This window comes from Macaca fascicularis, chromosome 15 (assembly GCF_037993035.2).
Source record: "Macaca fascicularis isolate 582-1 chromosome 15, T2T-MFA8v1.1".
NCBI lineage: Eukaryota > Metazoa > Chordata > Mammalia > Primates > Cercopithecidae > Macaca > Macaca fascicularis.
In genome coordinates, this window is record NC_088389.1 from 2,855,615 (window position 1) to 2,870,185 (window position 14,571).

The 14,571-nt window shown below is 62.2% G+C and overlaps 1 protein-coding gene across 1 annotated transcript in view; it reads left to right on the top strand.

Moving 5' to 3' along the window:
• The window catches only part of NOTCH1 (notch receptor 1), a 54,021-nt gene extending 39,705 nt beyond the window's left edge, over nt 1-14,316 (top strand). Inside the window, exons 20-34 of the mRNA XM_005580410.5 lie at nt 92-245; nt 338-522; nt 1,041-1,173; nt 1,504-1,761; nt 1,838-1,950; nt 2,590-3,161; nt 3,347-3,778; nt 5,450-5,598; nt 6,311-6,527; nt 6,710-6,797; nt 6,886-7,051; nt 7,932-8,227; nt 9,536-9,683; nt 9,795-9,892; nt 11,179-14,316. Of these exons, the coding sequence (XP_005580467.3) occupies nt 92-245; nt 338-522; nt 1,041-1,173; nt 1,504-1,761; nt 1,838-1,950; nt 2,590-3,161; nt 3,347-3,778; nt 5,450-5,598; nt 6,311-6,527; nt 6,710-6,797; nt 6,886-7,051; nt 7,932-8,227; nt 9,536-9,683; nt 9,795-9,892; nt 11,179-12,669 (4,500 nt within the window). The 3' untranslated portion in view covers nt 12,670-14,316. The remainder of the gene's footprint in view (nt 1-91; nt 246-337; nt 523-1,040; nt 1,174-1,503; nt 1,762-1,837; nt 1,951-2,589; nt 3,162-3,346; nt 3,779-5,449; nt 5,599-6,310; nt 6,528-6,709; nt 6,798-6,885; nt 7,052-7,931; nt 8,228-9,535; nt 9,684-9,794; nt 9,893-11,178) is intronic.
• Nucleotides 14,317-14,571: the final 255 nt, after the last annotated feature.

Here is a 14,571-nt window from a genome sequence, read left to right on the forward strand (position 1 = left end):
TTGGAGTAGGCCCCTTGGTGGATGTGCGTTCTGAGCTACTGGGGAAATGGCCAGGGGGGTGGGCACACGGCTGACCCCAGCCTGTCCCCAGAACCTCGTGCACTGGTGTGACTCCTCGCCCTGCAAGAATGGTGGCAAATGCTGGCAGACCCACACCCAGTACCGCTGCGAGTGCCCCAGTGGCTGGACCGGCCTTTACTGTGATGTGCCCAGCGTGTCCTGTGAGGTGGCTGCGCAGCGACAAGGTAACCCGCTGTGCCCACCCGGCTCGGGTCCCAGCCTGCCAAGGTCCTCCGTGGGCCTGGGCCTCACCTGTCCCCCACCCCAACCCCCACAGGCGTTGATGTTGCCCGGCTGTGCCAGCATGGAGGGCTCTGCGTGGATGCGGGCAACACGCACCACTGCCGTTGCCAGGCAGGCTACACGGGCAGCTACTGTGAGGACCTGGTGGACGAGTGCTCACCCAGCCCCTGCCAGAACGGGGCCACTTGCACAGACTACCTGGGCGGCTACTCCTGCAAGGTGGGGTCCCATCCTAGGGTGAGGGTTGTGGCTGACACGAGTGTTGCCACACACTGGGCCCTGACTGGGAGCTGGCACAGTGGAGAAAACTGAACCTGATAGGCCCATGCACCGTTCAGTCTCATTAGGGGAGGGCTGGGGTAATCAGGGTAGACCACCTGGAAGAGGCGGCCTGTGGAGAGCCCGAAGGAGGGTGAATATTGCTGAGAAGTGGGATGGGGTTTTCCCTTTCTCTAGATTGTGTCTGGGCTTGGCCAACACCTACTCTGAGACCCTCACCTCTATCCTACGGGACGGAGTCCACCCACCCCCAACAGGCAGTGACTCCGGTCACTGAGGCCCCGCCAGGGTCTGTTGGGCTGGGTCTCCCTCCAGGTCTGACAGGAGCGAGGGGCCTGTGGCTTCGCTGGACCTGAGGGCAGCTCACGTGGCCCTGTCAGCCCTCACGGTGGGGTGGGGGAACGCTGCATCCTGGCACCAACTGAGCCGCAGGGCCCCTTGTTCTGTTGCCTGCACAGTGCGTGGCCGGCTACCACGGGGTGAACTGCTCTGAGGAGATTGATGAGTGCCTGTCCCACCCTTGCCAGAACGGGGGCACCTGCCTTGACCTCCCCAACACCTACAAGTGCTCCTGCCCACGGGGCACACAGGGTAAGGGCCACCGCACGGAGGGCTTATTGGGCATCCATGGCCAGGGCAGGGGTAGGGCAGGCACCCCGTGATTGGCCCGAGGCATCCAGGAACCAGCCAGAAACTCCCAGTTTCCCACGTGAGGCAAAGGCCAACGCAGAGCTGCCTGGGGAAAGGGCCCAGAGTGGGGGGCCCAGCGGGAAGGCCGTCTCCACGGCACCCTCTGCACCTGGCTCACCCGAGCGTCCGTGCAGCCCCAGACCTGAGCGCTTGTTGTCTGGGATGGACACGCGGCACGGCAGGGCTGGCACAGCAGTGAGTTCGGGCCGCTGATGGCACCTGGCCCCACAGGTGTGCACTGTGAGATCAACGTGGACGACTGCAACCCCCCTGTTGACCCCGTGTCCCGGAGCCCCAAGTGCTTCAACAACGGCACCTGCGTGGACCAGGTGGGCGGCTACAGCTGTACCTGCCCGCCGGGCTTCGTGGGTGAGCGCTGCGAGGGGGATGTCAACGAGTGCCTCTCCAATCCCTGCGACGCCCGCGGCACCCAGAACTGCGTGCAGCGCGTCAACGACTTCCACTGCGAGTGCCGTGCCGGTCACACCGGTGGGTGCCGTGCCCGGGCGGGTGGGGCTTGCAGGGCAGCAGGGTGAGCCTCTCACTGCCCTGCTCTCACCCCCAGGGCGCCGCTGCGAGTCAGTCATCAACGGCTGTAAGGGCAAGCCCTGTAAGAATGGGGGCACCTGCGCCGTGGCCTCCAACACCGCCCGTGGGTTCATCTGCAAGTGCCCTGCGGTAGGTGCAGGGGTGCAGGGAGGTGGGGGCCCTCCAGGGGAGACACCTGGGAAGGTCCACCTGAGGGCCTTGGGGCACAGACTGGGCAGCGATCCTCATAGCCTTCATCCTCCTCATCACCCTGACATCATTTTTTTTTAGTTTCAATAAATGATTTTAGAGACATTTTAGATTTATAGAAAAATGGAGTGGAAAGTAGATGCCCTGGGGTGGCTCTCCCCTGCACGCAGTTCTCCTGATTAGCAGCTTGCTAATTTCACTCCAGATTTCACTGATACATTGTTACCAACACCAGCCCTTCCTGTAGCTGGGGCTTGCCCTTGGCTTTGTGGTTGTAGGTTTGGGCTGAGGTATGACACGCCTGCCCACCCTCGCAGGATTATGGCAGAGAGTCCCTGCCCTAAAGTCCTCAGCGCTCCACCAGTGTACCCCTTCCTCCATCTCCCGACCCCCTGGCACCCCCTAATTTTTCTCTGTCGATAGAATGTTTGTAAAGGGTTTTGCTGCTGGGGACAAGGCTGTAGGCTGCCTCCCAGGTTAGGGGAGAGCGGTGGAACTGCTGGCCGGGGGCTGGGCGCGAGGTGGCGGGCGGTGGGGGACGGCCCACCCTGACATTGTCTTGCCTTCCCTCCCGGGCAGGGCTTCGAGGGCGCCACGTGTGAGAATGACGCTCGCACCTGCGGCAGCCTGCGCTGCCTCAACGGTGGCACGTGCATCTCTGGCCCGCGCAGCCCCACCTGCCTGTGCCTGGGCCCCTTCACGGGCCCTGAGTGCCAGTTCCCGGCCAGCAGCCCCTGCCTGGGCGGCAACCCCTGCTACAACCAGGGGACCTGTGAGCCCACGTCGGAGAGCCCCTTCTACCGTTGCCTGTGCCCCGCCAAATTCAACGGGCTCTTGTGCCACATCCTGGACTACAGCTTCGGGGGCGGGGCCGGGCGCGACATCCCCCCGCCGCAGATCGAGGAGGCGTGCGAGCTGCCCGAGTGCCAGGAGGACGCGGGCAACAAGGTCTGCAGCCTGCAGTGCAACAACCACGCGTGCGGCTGGGACGGCGGCGACTGCTCCCTCAACTTCAATGACCCCTGGAAGAACTGCACGCAGTCTCTGCAGTGCTGGAAGTACTTCAGCGACGGCCACTGTGACAGCCAGTGCAACTCGGCCGGCTGCCTCTTCGACGGCTTCGATTGCCAGCGCGCCGAAGGCCAGTGCAAGTAAGGCTGCGGGGCGCATGGGGCTGAGGGAGGACCTGAACTTGGATGTGGCCTGGATTAGGGCCCAGAGGCCAGCACGCAGTTCCTAAGACTCTGCTCAGGGGGTGCAGGGACGTCCCCCGCGGCCGGCCAGCGGGTGCGAGGCCCGCAAGGAAGGTGGCCTGAGCGTGTCCCACTCCCCACAGCCCCCTGTACGACCAGTACTGCAAGGACCACTTCAGCGACGGGCACTGCGACCAGGGCTGCAACAGCGCGGAGTGCGAGTGGGACGGGCTGGACTGCGCGGAGCATGTGCCGGAGAGGCTGGCGGCGGGCACGCTGGTGGTGGTGGTGCTGATGCCCCCGGAGCAGCTGCGCAACAGCTCCTTCCACTTCCTGCGGGAGCTCAGCCGGGTGCTGCACACCAACGTGGTCTTCAAGCGCGACGCGCACGGCCAGCAGATGATCTTCCCGTACTACGGCCGCGAGGAGGAGCTGCGCAAGCACCCCATCAAGCGTGCCGCCGAGGGCTGGGCCGCCCCCGAGGCCTTGCTGGGCCAGGTGAAGGCCTCGCTGCTCCCTGGTGGCGGTGGCGGTGGGCGGCGGCGGAGGGAGCTGGACCCCATGGACGTCCGCGGGTGAGTGAGACCCGGCGCCCGCGCTCAATCTCGGCACCTCTCCTGGGCCCTTCCCCACGGCCTCCCTGCCCCTCACAGCCGGCGCCGCGGCAAGCAGTACTCTCCCCACTTTAGGGTAAAAGAGACGGAGGTTCCGAGAGGACCTGGGACCTCAGGGCCCGCACAGGCAAGGAGCAGAGGCAGCATTCCAGCTCAGGGCCCTGACCCCAGAGCCACACCCTTCCCCTGGGCAGGCGGCGCTCCTGTGCCCAGTAGGTGATTTTGAGATTGAGCTGTGCCCTAGGCACTGGGTACGGCCCTGATTAAAACTCAGCCCTCTGCCAGCTGAGGAGGGTCACGCCTGTAATCCCAGCACTTTGGGATGCTGAGGCAGGAGGAGCCCTTGAGCCTAAGAGTTCGAGACCAGCCTGGGCAACATAGGGAGACCTTGTCTCTGTTTTTTTTTAAAAAAAAATGTATTGGCCGGGCGCGGTGGCTCACGCCTGTAATCCTAGCACTTTGGGAGGCCAAGGTGGGCGGATCATGAGGTCAGGAGATCAAGACCATCTTGGCTAACACAGTGAAACCCCGTCTCTACTAAAAATAAAAAAAATTAGCCGGGCATGGTGGCAGGCAACTGTAGTCCCAGCTACTCGGGAGGCTGAGGCAGGAGAATGGCGGGAACCCGGGAGGCGGAGCTTGCAGTGAGCCAAGATGGCACCACTGCACTCCAAGCCTGGGCGACAGAGCAAGACTCCGTCTCAAAAAAAAAAAAAATGTATTAAAAGAAATAAAAAACAAAAAACTCAGCTCTCCAGGCGCTCCCACAGGGCTGAACAGACCCACCCCCAGACGAGAATGCCATTTGGTCATGGCATCTGCCTGGCTTAGGCTGGAGAGGAGGCAGGTGCAGGTCTTGGGAGGGGGCATTGCTGGGCCTTGCAGATGGAGGAGGAGCTGGTGGGGGGAGGGGTGGTCCATGGTGGGAGAACACAGGCAGGGGCAGCCTGAGTACAGGGGGCACCCCACGAGGCTCCTGCCCATGCCTACTCGATCTGGGGCAGCTGGACCCAGGAGCCAGATTGGTTGTGCCCTTGGTGTGCCTGACCGTGGTGGGTTTGCCCGTCAGTTCTGCTGGCTTGGAACAGCCCCGGAAGTCAGAAGCATCATCTCACAGGCTGGTTGGGATCCTGATCATGGGAACCCAGCCCTGGGGAGCAGGAGTCCCAGCAGGGAGCAGAGCTCACCCCCAGCCAGCATCACCACACAGCCCACCCCCACCGCACAACTGCGCCCACCCCCACCGCACACCTGCGCTTCCCACGGGACCTGGGGATGACTCCTAGGGCAGAACTGGGCTCCTGGCAAGTTCTCTGTCCCGATATGAGGAAACGTGTTTGTGGCACCAGCAGGAGCCAGAGAGGGTGGCAGGACAGGCCAGGGAGAGCGCATTGGCAGTTATCTGGGATGAGCCGTGATCAGTACTGGCCAGAGTCTAGGGGCTGCAGGGGCACCAGTCCCCTGCAGGGCAGCTGCTGTCAGATCAGACCTGGCTTCCCGCCGCCCCAGGCTGCCTCGCCACGTCCTGACTGTGGCGTCATGGGCTGCGGTATCCCTGGGGCAGCGTCCCCGGCTGGTGGGTGGGGGAGGAGGAAGCCTCGGGCCCCAGCCCCTGTCTGGTTATCCCCCCAGCTCCATCGTCTACCTGGAGATTGACAACCGGCAGTGTGTGCAGGCCTCCTCGCAGTGCTTCCAGAGCGCCACCGACGTGGCCGCCTTCCTGGGGGCGCTCGCCTCGCTGGGCAGCCTCAACATCCCCTACAAGATCGAGGCCGTGCAGAGTGAGTGGCTCCTTCTCTGTTCCCCAGCCCAGCATCGCCGGGAACAGGCTCTACCTCCAGGGGATGCCATCCCCTTGTGCCCCAGACACGCTGGTTGGTTGTGCCAGTTGCCACCCACGGGTGTGCACGTCACCATCCGAGTTGGGGTAGGGCTTTTCTGGAATTTTCTGAATGGCACTCCCTCCCCACCTGTGGCGGTGACAGCTGCCGGTGGAGCCACCCGGGAACGAGTCCAGTCACGGGAAAATGGGTGCCTGCTTCTCTCCCCACCCCTTCCCCCTGAATTTTCTTTGTTGGGTATTATTTCAAAATCATTACGGCTTTTTTTAAAGAAAAAAAAGAGAGAGAGAGAAGAATTGATCGGTGTCATGTGAAGTGTTGAAGTTTGTATCTTGAAAATCCCTCTAAATCCTTTGTCTTAACAGCTCAATGCAAGTGCAGCGATTTGAAGTTGACTAATCCTCCTCCCTTAAAGGAGAAAAAAGTAAAAGCCGTCTCCAGATAGAGTCGGCTGGTGCAGGAGAGAATTTAGCGATAGTTTGCAATTCTGATTAATCGCGTAGAAAATGACCTTATTTTGGGGGGCGGGATGGAGGAGAGTGGGTGAGGAGGCGCCTGGCCGCGGAGCCAGTCCGCTGCCCCCCGGCCACCAGCCTGCTGCGTAGCCGCCGCCTGATGTCCCAGCGCCTGCCCCTGGCCCCTGTGCCCGCAGGTGAGACCGTGGAGCCGCCCCCGCCGGCGCAGCTGCATTTCATGTACGTGGCGGCGGCCGCCTTTGTGCTCCTGTTCTTCGTGGGCTGCGGGGTGCTGCTGTCCCGCAAGCGCCGGCGGCAGCATGGCCAACTCTGGTTCCCTGAGGGCTTCAAGGTGTCCGAGGCCAGCAAGAAGAAGCGGCGGGAGCCCCTCGGCGAGGACTCTGTGGGCCTGAAGTGAGCGGACGCTGCCCCTGCTTCTGGGGCCCCGGGGGGAGGTGGGACCTGGCCAAGCATCCTCATGGGGGGTCTGCCCCTCCTGATGCAGGGCCCACTTCCCACGCGAGGCCTGGGCTAGGGGCCTCTGGGGGCTTCCTAGGGAGCTTTCTCAGCCTCACTTCTCGAACCCTCACCCCCAGGCCCCTGAAGAACGCCTCAGATGGTGCCCTCATGGACGACAACCAGAATGAGTGGGGGGACGAGGACCTGGAGACCAAGAAGTTCCGGGTGAGTCGCAAGGCTCCCGGGCTCCCGGGCTCCTGGGCACCTGCCACCGGGCTGCCCTGACACACCTCTGCTCACTCCTCCTACGTAGTTCGAGGAGCCCGTGGTTCTGCCTGACCTGGACGACCAGACAGACCACCGGCAGTGGACTCAGCAGCACCTGGATGCCGCTGACCTGCGCATGTCTGCCATGGCCCCCACGCCGCCCCAGGGTGAGGTTGACGCCGACTGCATGGACGTCAATGTCCGCGGGCCTGGTAAGGGTGCCAGCAGCCAGGGCTTCCCTAGCTCCGTGGCCCACCTGCCTCTCTCCCCTAAGCCCCGAGGCTGGGGTACGGTTGATACTCTGGAAACTTAGAGTTGGGGGTGAGAGCTTTCATCCTTGGGGTATTTCCCGTTCAGAGTGGATGGGGGGTCCTGGAGTCCTCCTGTTCTTCCATCAACCCTCTCCTGGGGCGATGCCGCACGGTCACTATGTCCCTGTAAATTACTCTCTTCTGAAACCTCTTTCTTGAGATATGAAAAGCGTAGATTTTCTTTTTTTTTTTTTCTTTTTTTGAGACAGAGTCTTGCTCTGTCACCCAGGCTAGAGTGCAGCGGCACGATCTCAGCTCCCCGCAGCCTCCACCTCTTGGATTCAAGCAATTCTCCTGCCTCAGCCTCCCAAGTAGCTGGGATTACAGGCACCCACCACCACGCCCAGCTACTTTTTGTATTTTTAGTAGAGACGGAGTTTCACCACGTTGGCCAGGCTGGTCTCGAACTCCTGATCTCAGGGGATCCGCCTGCCTCAGCCTCCCACAGTGCTGCAGCTATAGCGTGAGCCACTGTGCCCATGAGCCGCTGCACCCAGCCAAAGCGTTGATTTTCTAACTGCATGTTTCTGGCGTCATCTTTTTCCTGGGTGGATTTTGGGTGCCTGGTCTTGGGCAGGTCAGGAAGCAGCTGCCCGTCAGGAGTTGACTGCTGGACTCAGCTCTGTCCACTGAGCAGCCCAGGCGGACTTCAGCTGCCCCTTGGTGGCTGCGTGGTGCATCTACACTGTGGCCCATTGAGCTCGGGGCTGCTGCCCCCCTCCCCCTGGGCTGCAGCTGGGGACCAGCCCTCCAGACTGAGCACCCGTCTCTGCCCCTGCAGACGGCTTCACCCCCCTCATGATCGCCTCCTGCAGTGGGGGCGGCCTGGAGACGGGCAACAGCGAGGAGGAGGAGGACGCGCCGGCCGTCATCTCCGACTTCATCTACCAGGGCGCCAGCCTGCACAACCAGACCGACCGCACGGGCGAGACTGCCTTGCACCTGGCTGCCCGCTACTCACGCTCTGATGCCGCCAAGCGCCTGCTGGAGGCCAGCGCAGACGCCAACATCCAGGACAACATGGGCCGCACCCCGCTGCACGCAGCTGTGTCTGCCGACGCACAAGGTGTCTTCCAGGTAGGCAGCAGCTGCCTGTGTGCCCACCTGCCCTCCTCAGGGCACCGGGTGGTCCGGGACAGTGGCCAGGCTTACGTAGCCATGGGAGCCTGACCCCGAGCACAGCTGAGTCCGGGACAGCTGGTGCCTCCACCCAGGACCTTTGCAGTCAGCGAGGTGCGACGGGAGGGGGCGGGGTCGGGCGCATCTGTGTTCTCCAGGGAAGCCAGGCAGAGGCGGGTCTGGCAGGAGGCCTGGGGGACCTGCTGAGTGAGGCAGCGCCTGCCCACCCCCCGCAAGACAGGCTCCATCAGGGTTGTGGGCCTTGCTCAAGGTCCAGGTCCCACCGCTGCAGCCCCTCGCGGCCCCACCCCTCCCTCAACCCTGGCTGCCGGCGTAGCCTGTGGCAGTGAGAAGAAGGGTTTAGAGGCTGCCGCTTGGTGCCTGCGGACCTAGGGCTCAGCTTGCCGGTGAGCTCGTGGCAAGAAATGGATTTAGGGATTTGGATGCCTGGGTCTCCGGGGAACGTCCCTGGCAGGGGCTGCCTTTGCAGTCACCCCTGCTGTGAGTCCCCAGGCTCCAGGCGGCCCTAGAGCAGGTTCAGATGGGCACAGCCCAGGAGAGTTACCGCAGGGCTTCTCGTTTCATGATTTCTTAGCTCAGGTGACACGTCATCATCCTGCAGAAATAAATGTAGGTGAGCGGAAGGAACATCGAAGGGAGCCCCGTATGGTTTGCTGTGTGCCTCTCTCAGCTGCCTTCTTTGCACAGATGTGGAAATTCCTGGGTGCTTTGCAGGAATCAGGCCAGTGCTGCATGGCACTTGGCCCCTGCCTTTTGCACCCGCCAGGGAGGAGGGGCCATCCCTCCTGCCAGAGGCCAAGGCCAGGCTGCATTACAAGGGCTGCCTACTGCTCTCCGGGCACAGCTGGACACTGTAGCTCGGCGGTTCTGCGACGGCTGTAGGGCTGTGAGCCCGGCTTCCCAAGTGCCAGCTGTGACCCCCGTTGGGGGCAAGGGCTTGACCTCTGTGTTTTGTAGGTGGTCATGGCAGGTAGGACCACTGTGAGGATTAAATGAGGTCACACGTGGTCACGATGGACCCCACTGTCACCAAGGGGCCTGTGTGTGGGCAGCACAGCCCCTACCCCCATCCCGGCCCCTCTTTGGGGCAGCCCCGTGGTATTTCATCTTGCCCGGCTGTGCAGATCTCAGGAGGGTCTCTGTGTCGCGAAGGCAGTGGGGCCTCCCGTCCAGGCATTCGTTCTGGGCAGGAGGCATCAGTGCACGTCTGCCCAGCACCCACCTGAGCCTCTCCCCGTTGCCCAGATCCTGATCCGGAACCGAGCCACGGACCTGGATGCCCGCATGCACGACGGCACGACGCCGCTGATCCTGGCTGCCCGCCTGGCTGTGGAGGGCATGCTGGAGGACCTCATCAACTCGCACGCTGACGTCAATGCTGTGGACGACCTGGGTGAGCCCACAGGGGCAGGGCTGTGCTGTCGTGGGGCGGGGCTGCCGTAGGGATGGGTGGGGCCGGGCTGCCTCCAGCTGGTCTCCAGCCCCGTCTGCCTCTTTCACACAGGCAAGTCTGCCCTGCACTGGGCCGCCGCCGTGAACAACGTGGATGCCGCGGTCGTGCTCCTGAAGAACGGGGCCAATAAAGACATGCAGAACAACAAGGTGAGCGCGAGGCCGGGACGCGACGGGAGACGCGGGGCTGAATCCACAGAGAAGTGAGGGCCGAACCCGCGGGGCGCAGGGACGCAAGGACCTGACCCACCGGGTCTCAAGGGTCCCTGGGCCCGCATGCAGGCCCCACCCGCACGGTGCTGGGCACCTCGCTAGTGCTCCTCCCCTCCTTCCACCCCTGTTTACGGAGCCCTGCCAAGCCCAGGTCCAGCTGTCGGACACGGTGGCTCACCCCACAGACCCGGCCCTGCCCTCCTGGGCAGCAGTCATGGTGGAGCCCACAGCCTGGCGTGGGGAATGCTGCTGCCGCCGCTGCTCTGTCACTGTCACCTGGACCTCGCCTTCTGTCCCCAGCTGTCACCAGGTGGGGGTGGGGATGGGAATGTGGTGGCCCAGGTGGTGCAGATTGAGCCAGAACATGTGTGGCGCAGGGCACGGCTCTTGGTGTGAATGTGAGCAGCTCTTTATCCAAGGGGAGCTGCCCCCAGCACTCATCCTGCCACTGCAGCTCCTGGGCGAGCTGCTGACCTCAACGCTGTCGGGTTCCCCTGAGTGCTCAGGGCACAGGTGCAGACACCCCCACCTCCCTGCCGCTCGAACCCTCACCCCCGCCCCCAACTCCTGCCGCCCCCTTGGCATGTCAGGCTAAGGCGTCCCTCCTGGGCGAGGGCACACAGCGGGCCTGGGCACCAGGGCATGTTGGCCCAGGCGCTCCCCAGTTTGTGGTGGCATGGCCCCACAGAGACTGGGCCCCAGAGGGCATCGAGGCTTGGGAAGCCCCTTCCCACTCCTACACAGCAGCCTCACTCAGACCTGCGATGTGTCCACCACACAGAGGAGACCCCGGGAAGGAGCTTGGTGGCCACCAGTGTGGCTTGGTGGCCGTCTGTATGACGAGCTCCCTCTCTGGTGCCCTCACCGGTGCCTCTGAACCGCTCCAGAAATGTCTTTCGTGCCTTGTTGGGGGCAGGGAAGAGGGCCTACAGTTGGTTAGATTTTCAGTGGAGTCTGTGACCCCTGCGTAGAGGTGGAGCCCTGCCGATCTGGGATAGAGGACTGCACAGACCTCCCCTCTGGGTGGGTTTCAGAAGCCTTAACATTTAACAGGAATCAGGCTAGGTGGTTGCAGGATGCTGGGGCGGGGTCCTGAGGAGCAGCCTGCCTCCCCGCACCCCATGGAGGAGGTCGTACTGCTGTTCCCTCTGGTGATGGAGCCTTGGGGAGGGTCCCCACGCCAGGCCTGGCCCCCCTCACCAGCCCCCACCCTCGTCCCCCAGGAGGAGACACCCCTGTTTCTGGCCGCCCGGGAGGGCAGCTACGAGACCGCCAAGGTGCTGCTGGACCACTTTGCCAACCGGGACATCACGGACCATATGGACCGCCTGCCGCGTGACATCGCACAGGAGCGCATGCACCATGACATCGTGAGGCTGCTGGACGAGTACAACCTGGTGCGCAGCCCGCAGCTGCACGGAGCCCCACTGGGGGGCACGCCCACCCTGTCGCCTCCGCTGTGCTCACCCAACGGCTACCTGGGCAGCCTCAAGCCCGGCGTGCAGGGTAAGAAGGTCCGTAAGCCCAGCAGCAAAGGCCTGGCCTGTGGGAGCAAGGAGGCCAAGGACCTCAAGGCGCGGAGGAAGAAGTCCCAGGACGGCAAGGGCTGCCTGCTGGACAGCTCCGGCATGCTCTCACCCGTGGACTCCCTGGAGTCGCCCCACGGCTACCTGTCGGACGTGGCCTCGCCGCCACTGCTGCCCTCTCCGTTCCAGCAGTCTCCGTCTGTGCCCCTCAACCACCTGCCCGGTATGCCCGACACCCACCTGGGCATCGGGCACCTGAACGTGGCGGCCAAGCCAGAGATGGCGGCACTGGGTGGGGGCAGCCGGCTGGCCTTCGAGGCCGGCCCCCCGCGTCTCTCCCACCTGCCCGTGGCTTCCGGCACCAGCACCGTCCTGGGCTGCAGCAGCGGAGGAGCCATGAATTTCACCGTGGGCGGGTCCACCAGTTTGAATGGTCAGTGCGAGTGGCTGTCCCGGCTGCAGAGCGGCATGGTGCCGAACCAATACAACCCTCTGCGGGGGAGCGTGGCACCAGGCCCCCTGAGCACGCAGGCCCCCTCCCTGCAGCATGGCATGGTGGGCCCGCTGCACAGTAGCCTTGCTGCCAGCGCCCTGTCCCAGATGATGAGCTACCAGGGCCTGCCCAGCACCCGGCTGGCCACCCAGCCTCACCTGGTGCAGACCCAGCAGGTGCAGCCGCAAAACTTACAGATGCAGCAGCAGAACCTGCAGCCACCAAACATCCAGCAGCAGCCAAACCTGCAGCCGCCACCGCCACCGCCACAGCCGCACCTTGGCGTGAGCTCAGCAGCCAGCGGCCACCTGGGCCGGAGCTTCCTGGGCGGAGAACCGAGCCAGGCAGACGTGCAGCCACTGGGCCCCAGTAGCCTGGCGGTGCACACCATTCTACCCCAGGAGAGCCCCGCTCTGCCCACGTCGCTGCCGTCCTCGCTGGTCCCACCTGTGACCGCGGCCCAGTTCCTGACGCCCCCCTCGCAGCACAGCTATTCCTCCTCGCCTGTGGACAACACCCCCAGCCACCAACTGCAGGTGCCTGAGCACCCCTTCCTCACCCCGTCCCCCGAGTCCCCTGACCAGTGGTCCAGCTCGTCCCCACATTCCAACGTCTCCGACTGGTCTGAGGGCGTCTCCAGCCCGCCCACCAGCATGCAGTCCCAGATCGCCCGCATTCCGGAGGCCTTCAAGTAAACAGCGCGCCCCACGGGACCCCGGCTTCCTTTCCCAAGCCCTGCGGGCGTCTGTACGCGATCTGTGGACGCCGGGGCCGACCAAAGGAGCCTTTTTTAAAAACACGTGTTTTTATACAAAATAAGAACAAGGATTTTAATGTTTTTTTTTAGTATTTATTTATGTACTTTTATTTTACACGAAACACTGCCTTTTTATTTATATGTACTGTTTCATCTGGCTCCAGGTAGAAACTTTTATCTGTTACAAGAAAACAAGCAAATTCTGAGAACCAGGGTTTTCCTACCCAGGATGAAAAAGATTCATGATTTATAAATGCCATTTATTTATTGATTCCTTTTTTCAAAATCCAAAAAGAAGTGATGTTGGAGAAGGGAAGTTGAACGAGCATAGTCCAAAAAGCTCCTGGGGCGCCCAGGCCGCGCCCTTTCCTCGCCGCCCACCCAACCCCAAGCCAGCCCGGCCACTCCGCCAGCATCACCTGCGTGTTAGGAGAAGCTGCATCCAGAGGCAAACGGAGGCAAAGCCGGCACACCTTTGGCATGGATTAATTTGCATCTGAAATAGGAAACTGAAGTAAAAGGATATGGGTTAGATGTTGCGATGTGTTTTTAAATGGTTTTTTGCAAGCATGCTTGTGAAAATGTGTTCTTGGAGTGTGTATGCCAAGAGTGCACACATGGTACCAATCATGAATCTTTGTTTCAGGTTCAGTATTACGTAGTTGTTCGTTGGTTAAACAAGTTCGTGGTCCCTCCAGTACCACCCCGGCCCCCTGCCCATTCTTGAAATGTAGGCATCGTGCATGTCAGACATGAGATGTGTGGACTGTGGCACTCGCTTGGGTCACACACGGAGGCATCCTACCCGTTTCTGGGGAAAGACACTGCCTGGGCTGACCCTGGTGGCAGCCCCAGCATCTCAACCTGCACAGCGTCCCCCAGGCTCCGAGGAAGATGCGCCAGCAACACAGCCTGGGGCCCGGCTCGCGGGACCCGACTCCCCGTGGGCTCCCGTGTTTTGTAGGAGACTTGCCAGAGCCGGGCACATCGAGCTGTGGAACGCCGTGGGCTGCATCCTTTGGTCCTGTCCCCGCAGCCCTGGCAGGGGGCACGCGGTCGGGCAGGGGCTAGAGGGAGGCGGGGGCTGCCCTTGGGCCACCCCTCCTAGTTTGGGAGGAGCAGATTCTTGCGATACCAAGTATAGCCTATGGCAGAAAAAATGTCTGTAAATATGGTTTTAAAGGTGGATTTTGTTTAAAAAATCTCAATGAATGAGTCTGTTGTGTGTCATGCTGATGAGGGACGTCAGACTCAGCTCAGCTCGGGGAGCCTCAGCCGCCCATCACTGGGGACACTCCGCGCCGTGCCGCCTGCTGCCCGTGCGCTGGGGACGCCTCCGCCGCCGTGCCACCTGCATTCCTCAGGGCAGCCTCCCCCGGCTCAACGGGGGCCGCGTGGTGCCATCCCCGGGGGCATGACCAGATGCATCTCAAAATGTTGATTTTTACTGTGTTTTATAAAATAGAGTGTAGTTTACAGAAAAAGACAGCTTTTAAAAAAGTGATCTACATGCGGAACTGTAGATGATGTATTTTTTTCATCTTTTTTGTTAACTGATTTGCAATAAAAATGATACTGATGGCGATCCGGCTTCCACTCCCCTCTGCTCTGGCCTTCGACTCCCTTTCTGGGAGGGAGGGAGAGCTGCTATTCTCTGAGGGAGCCGGGAGTCGAGGGCCCCTTCTTCTGGGAGAGTGACAGTGAGGCTGCCAAGTCCCGGCCCACGGGGGTGCAGGGACCATGCTGCCTCCAAGGGCTCCACGGTGTCTGCAGCCTGCCTGATCCAGGCCCTTTGTAGGGAGATGGACACACAGCAGCAAGGGGGTTGCAGCCCTATGGG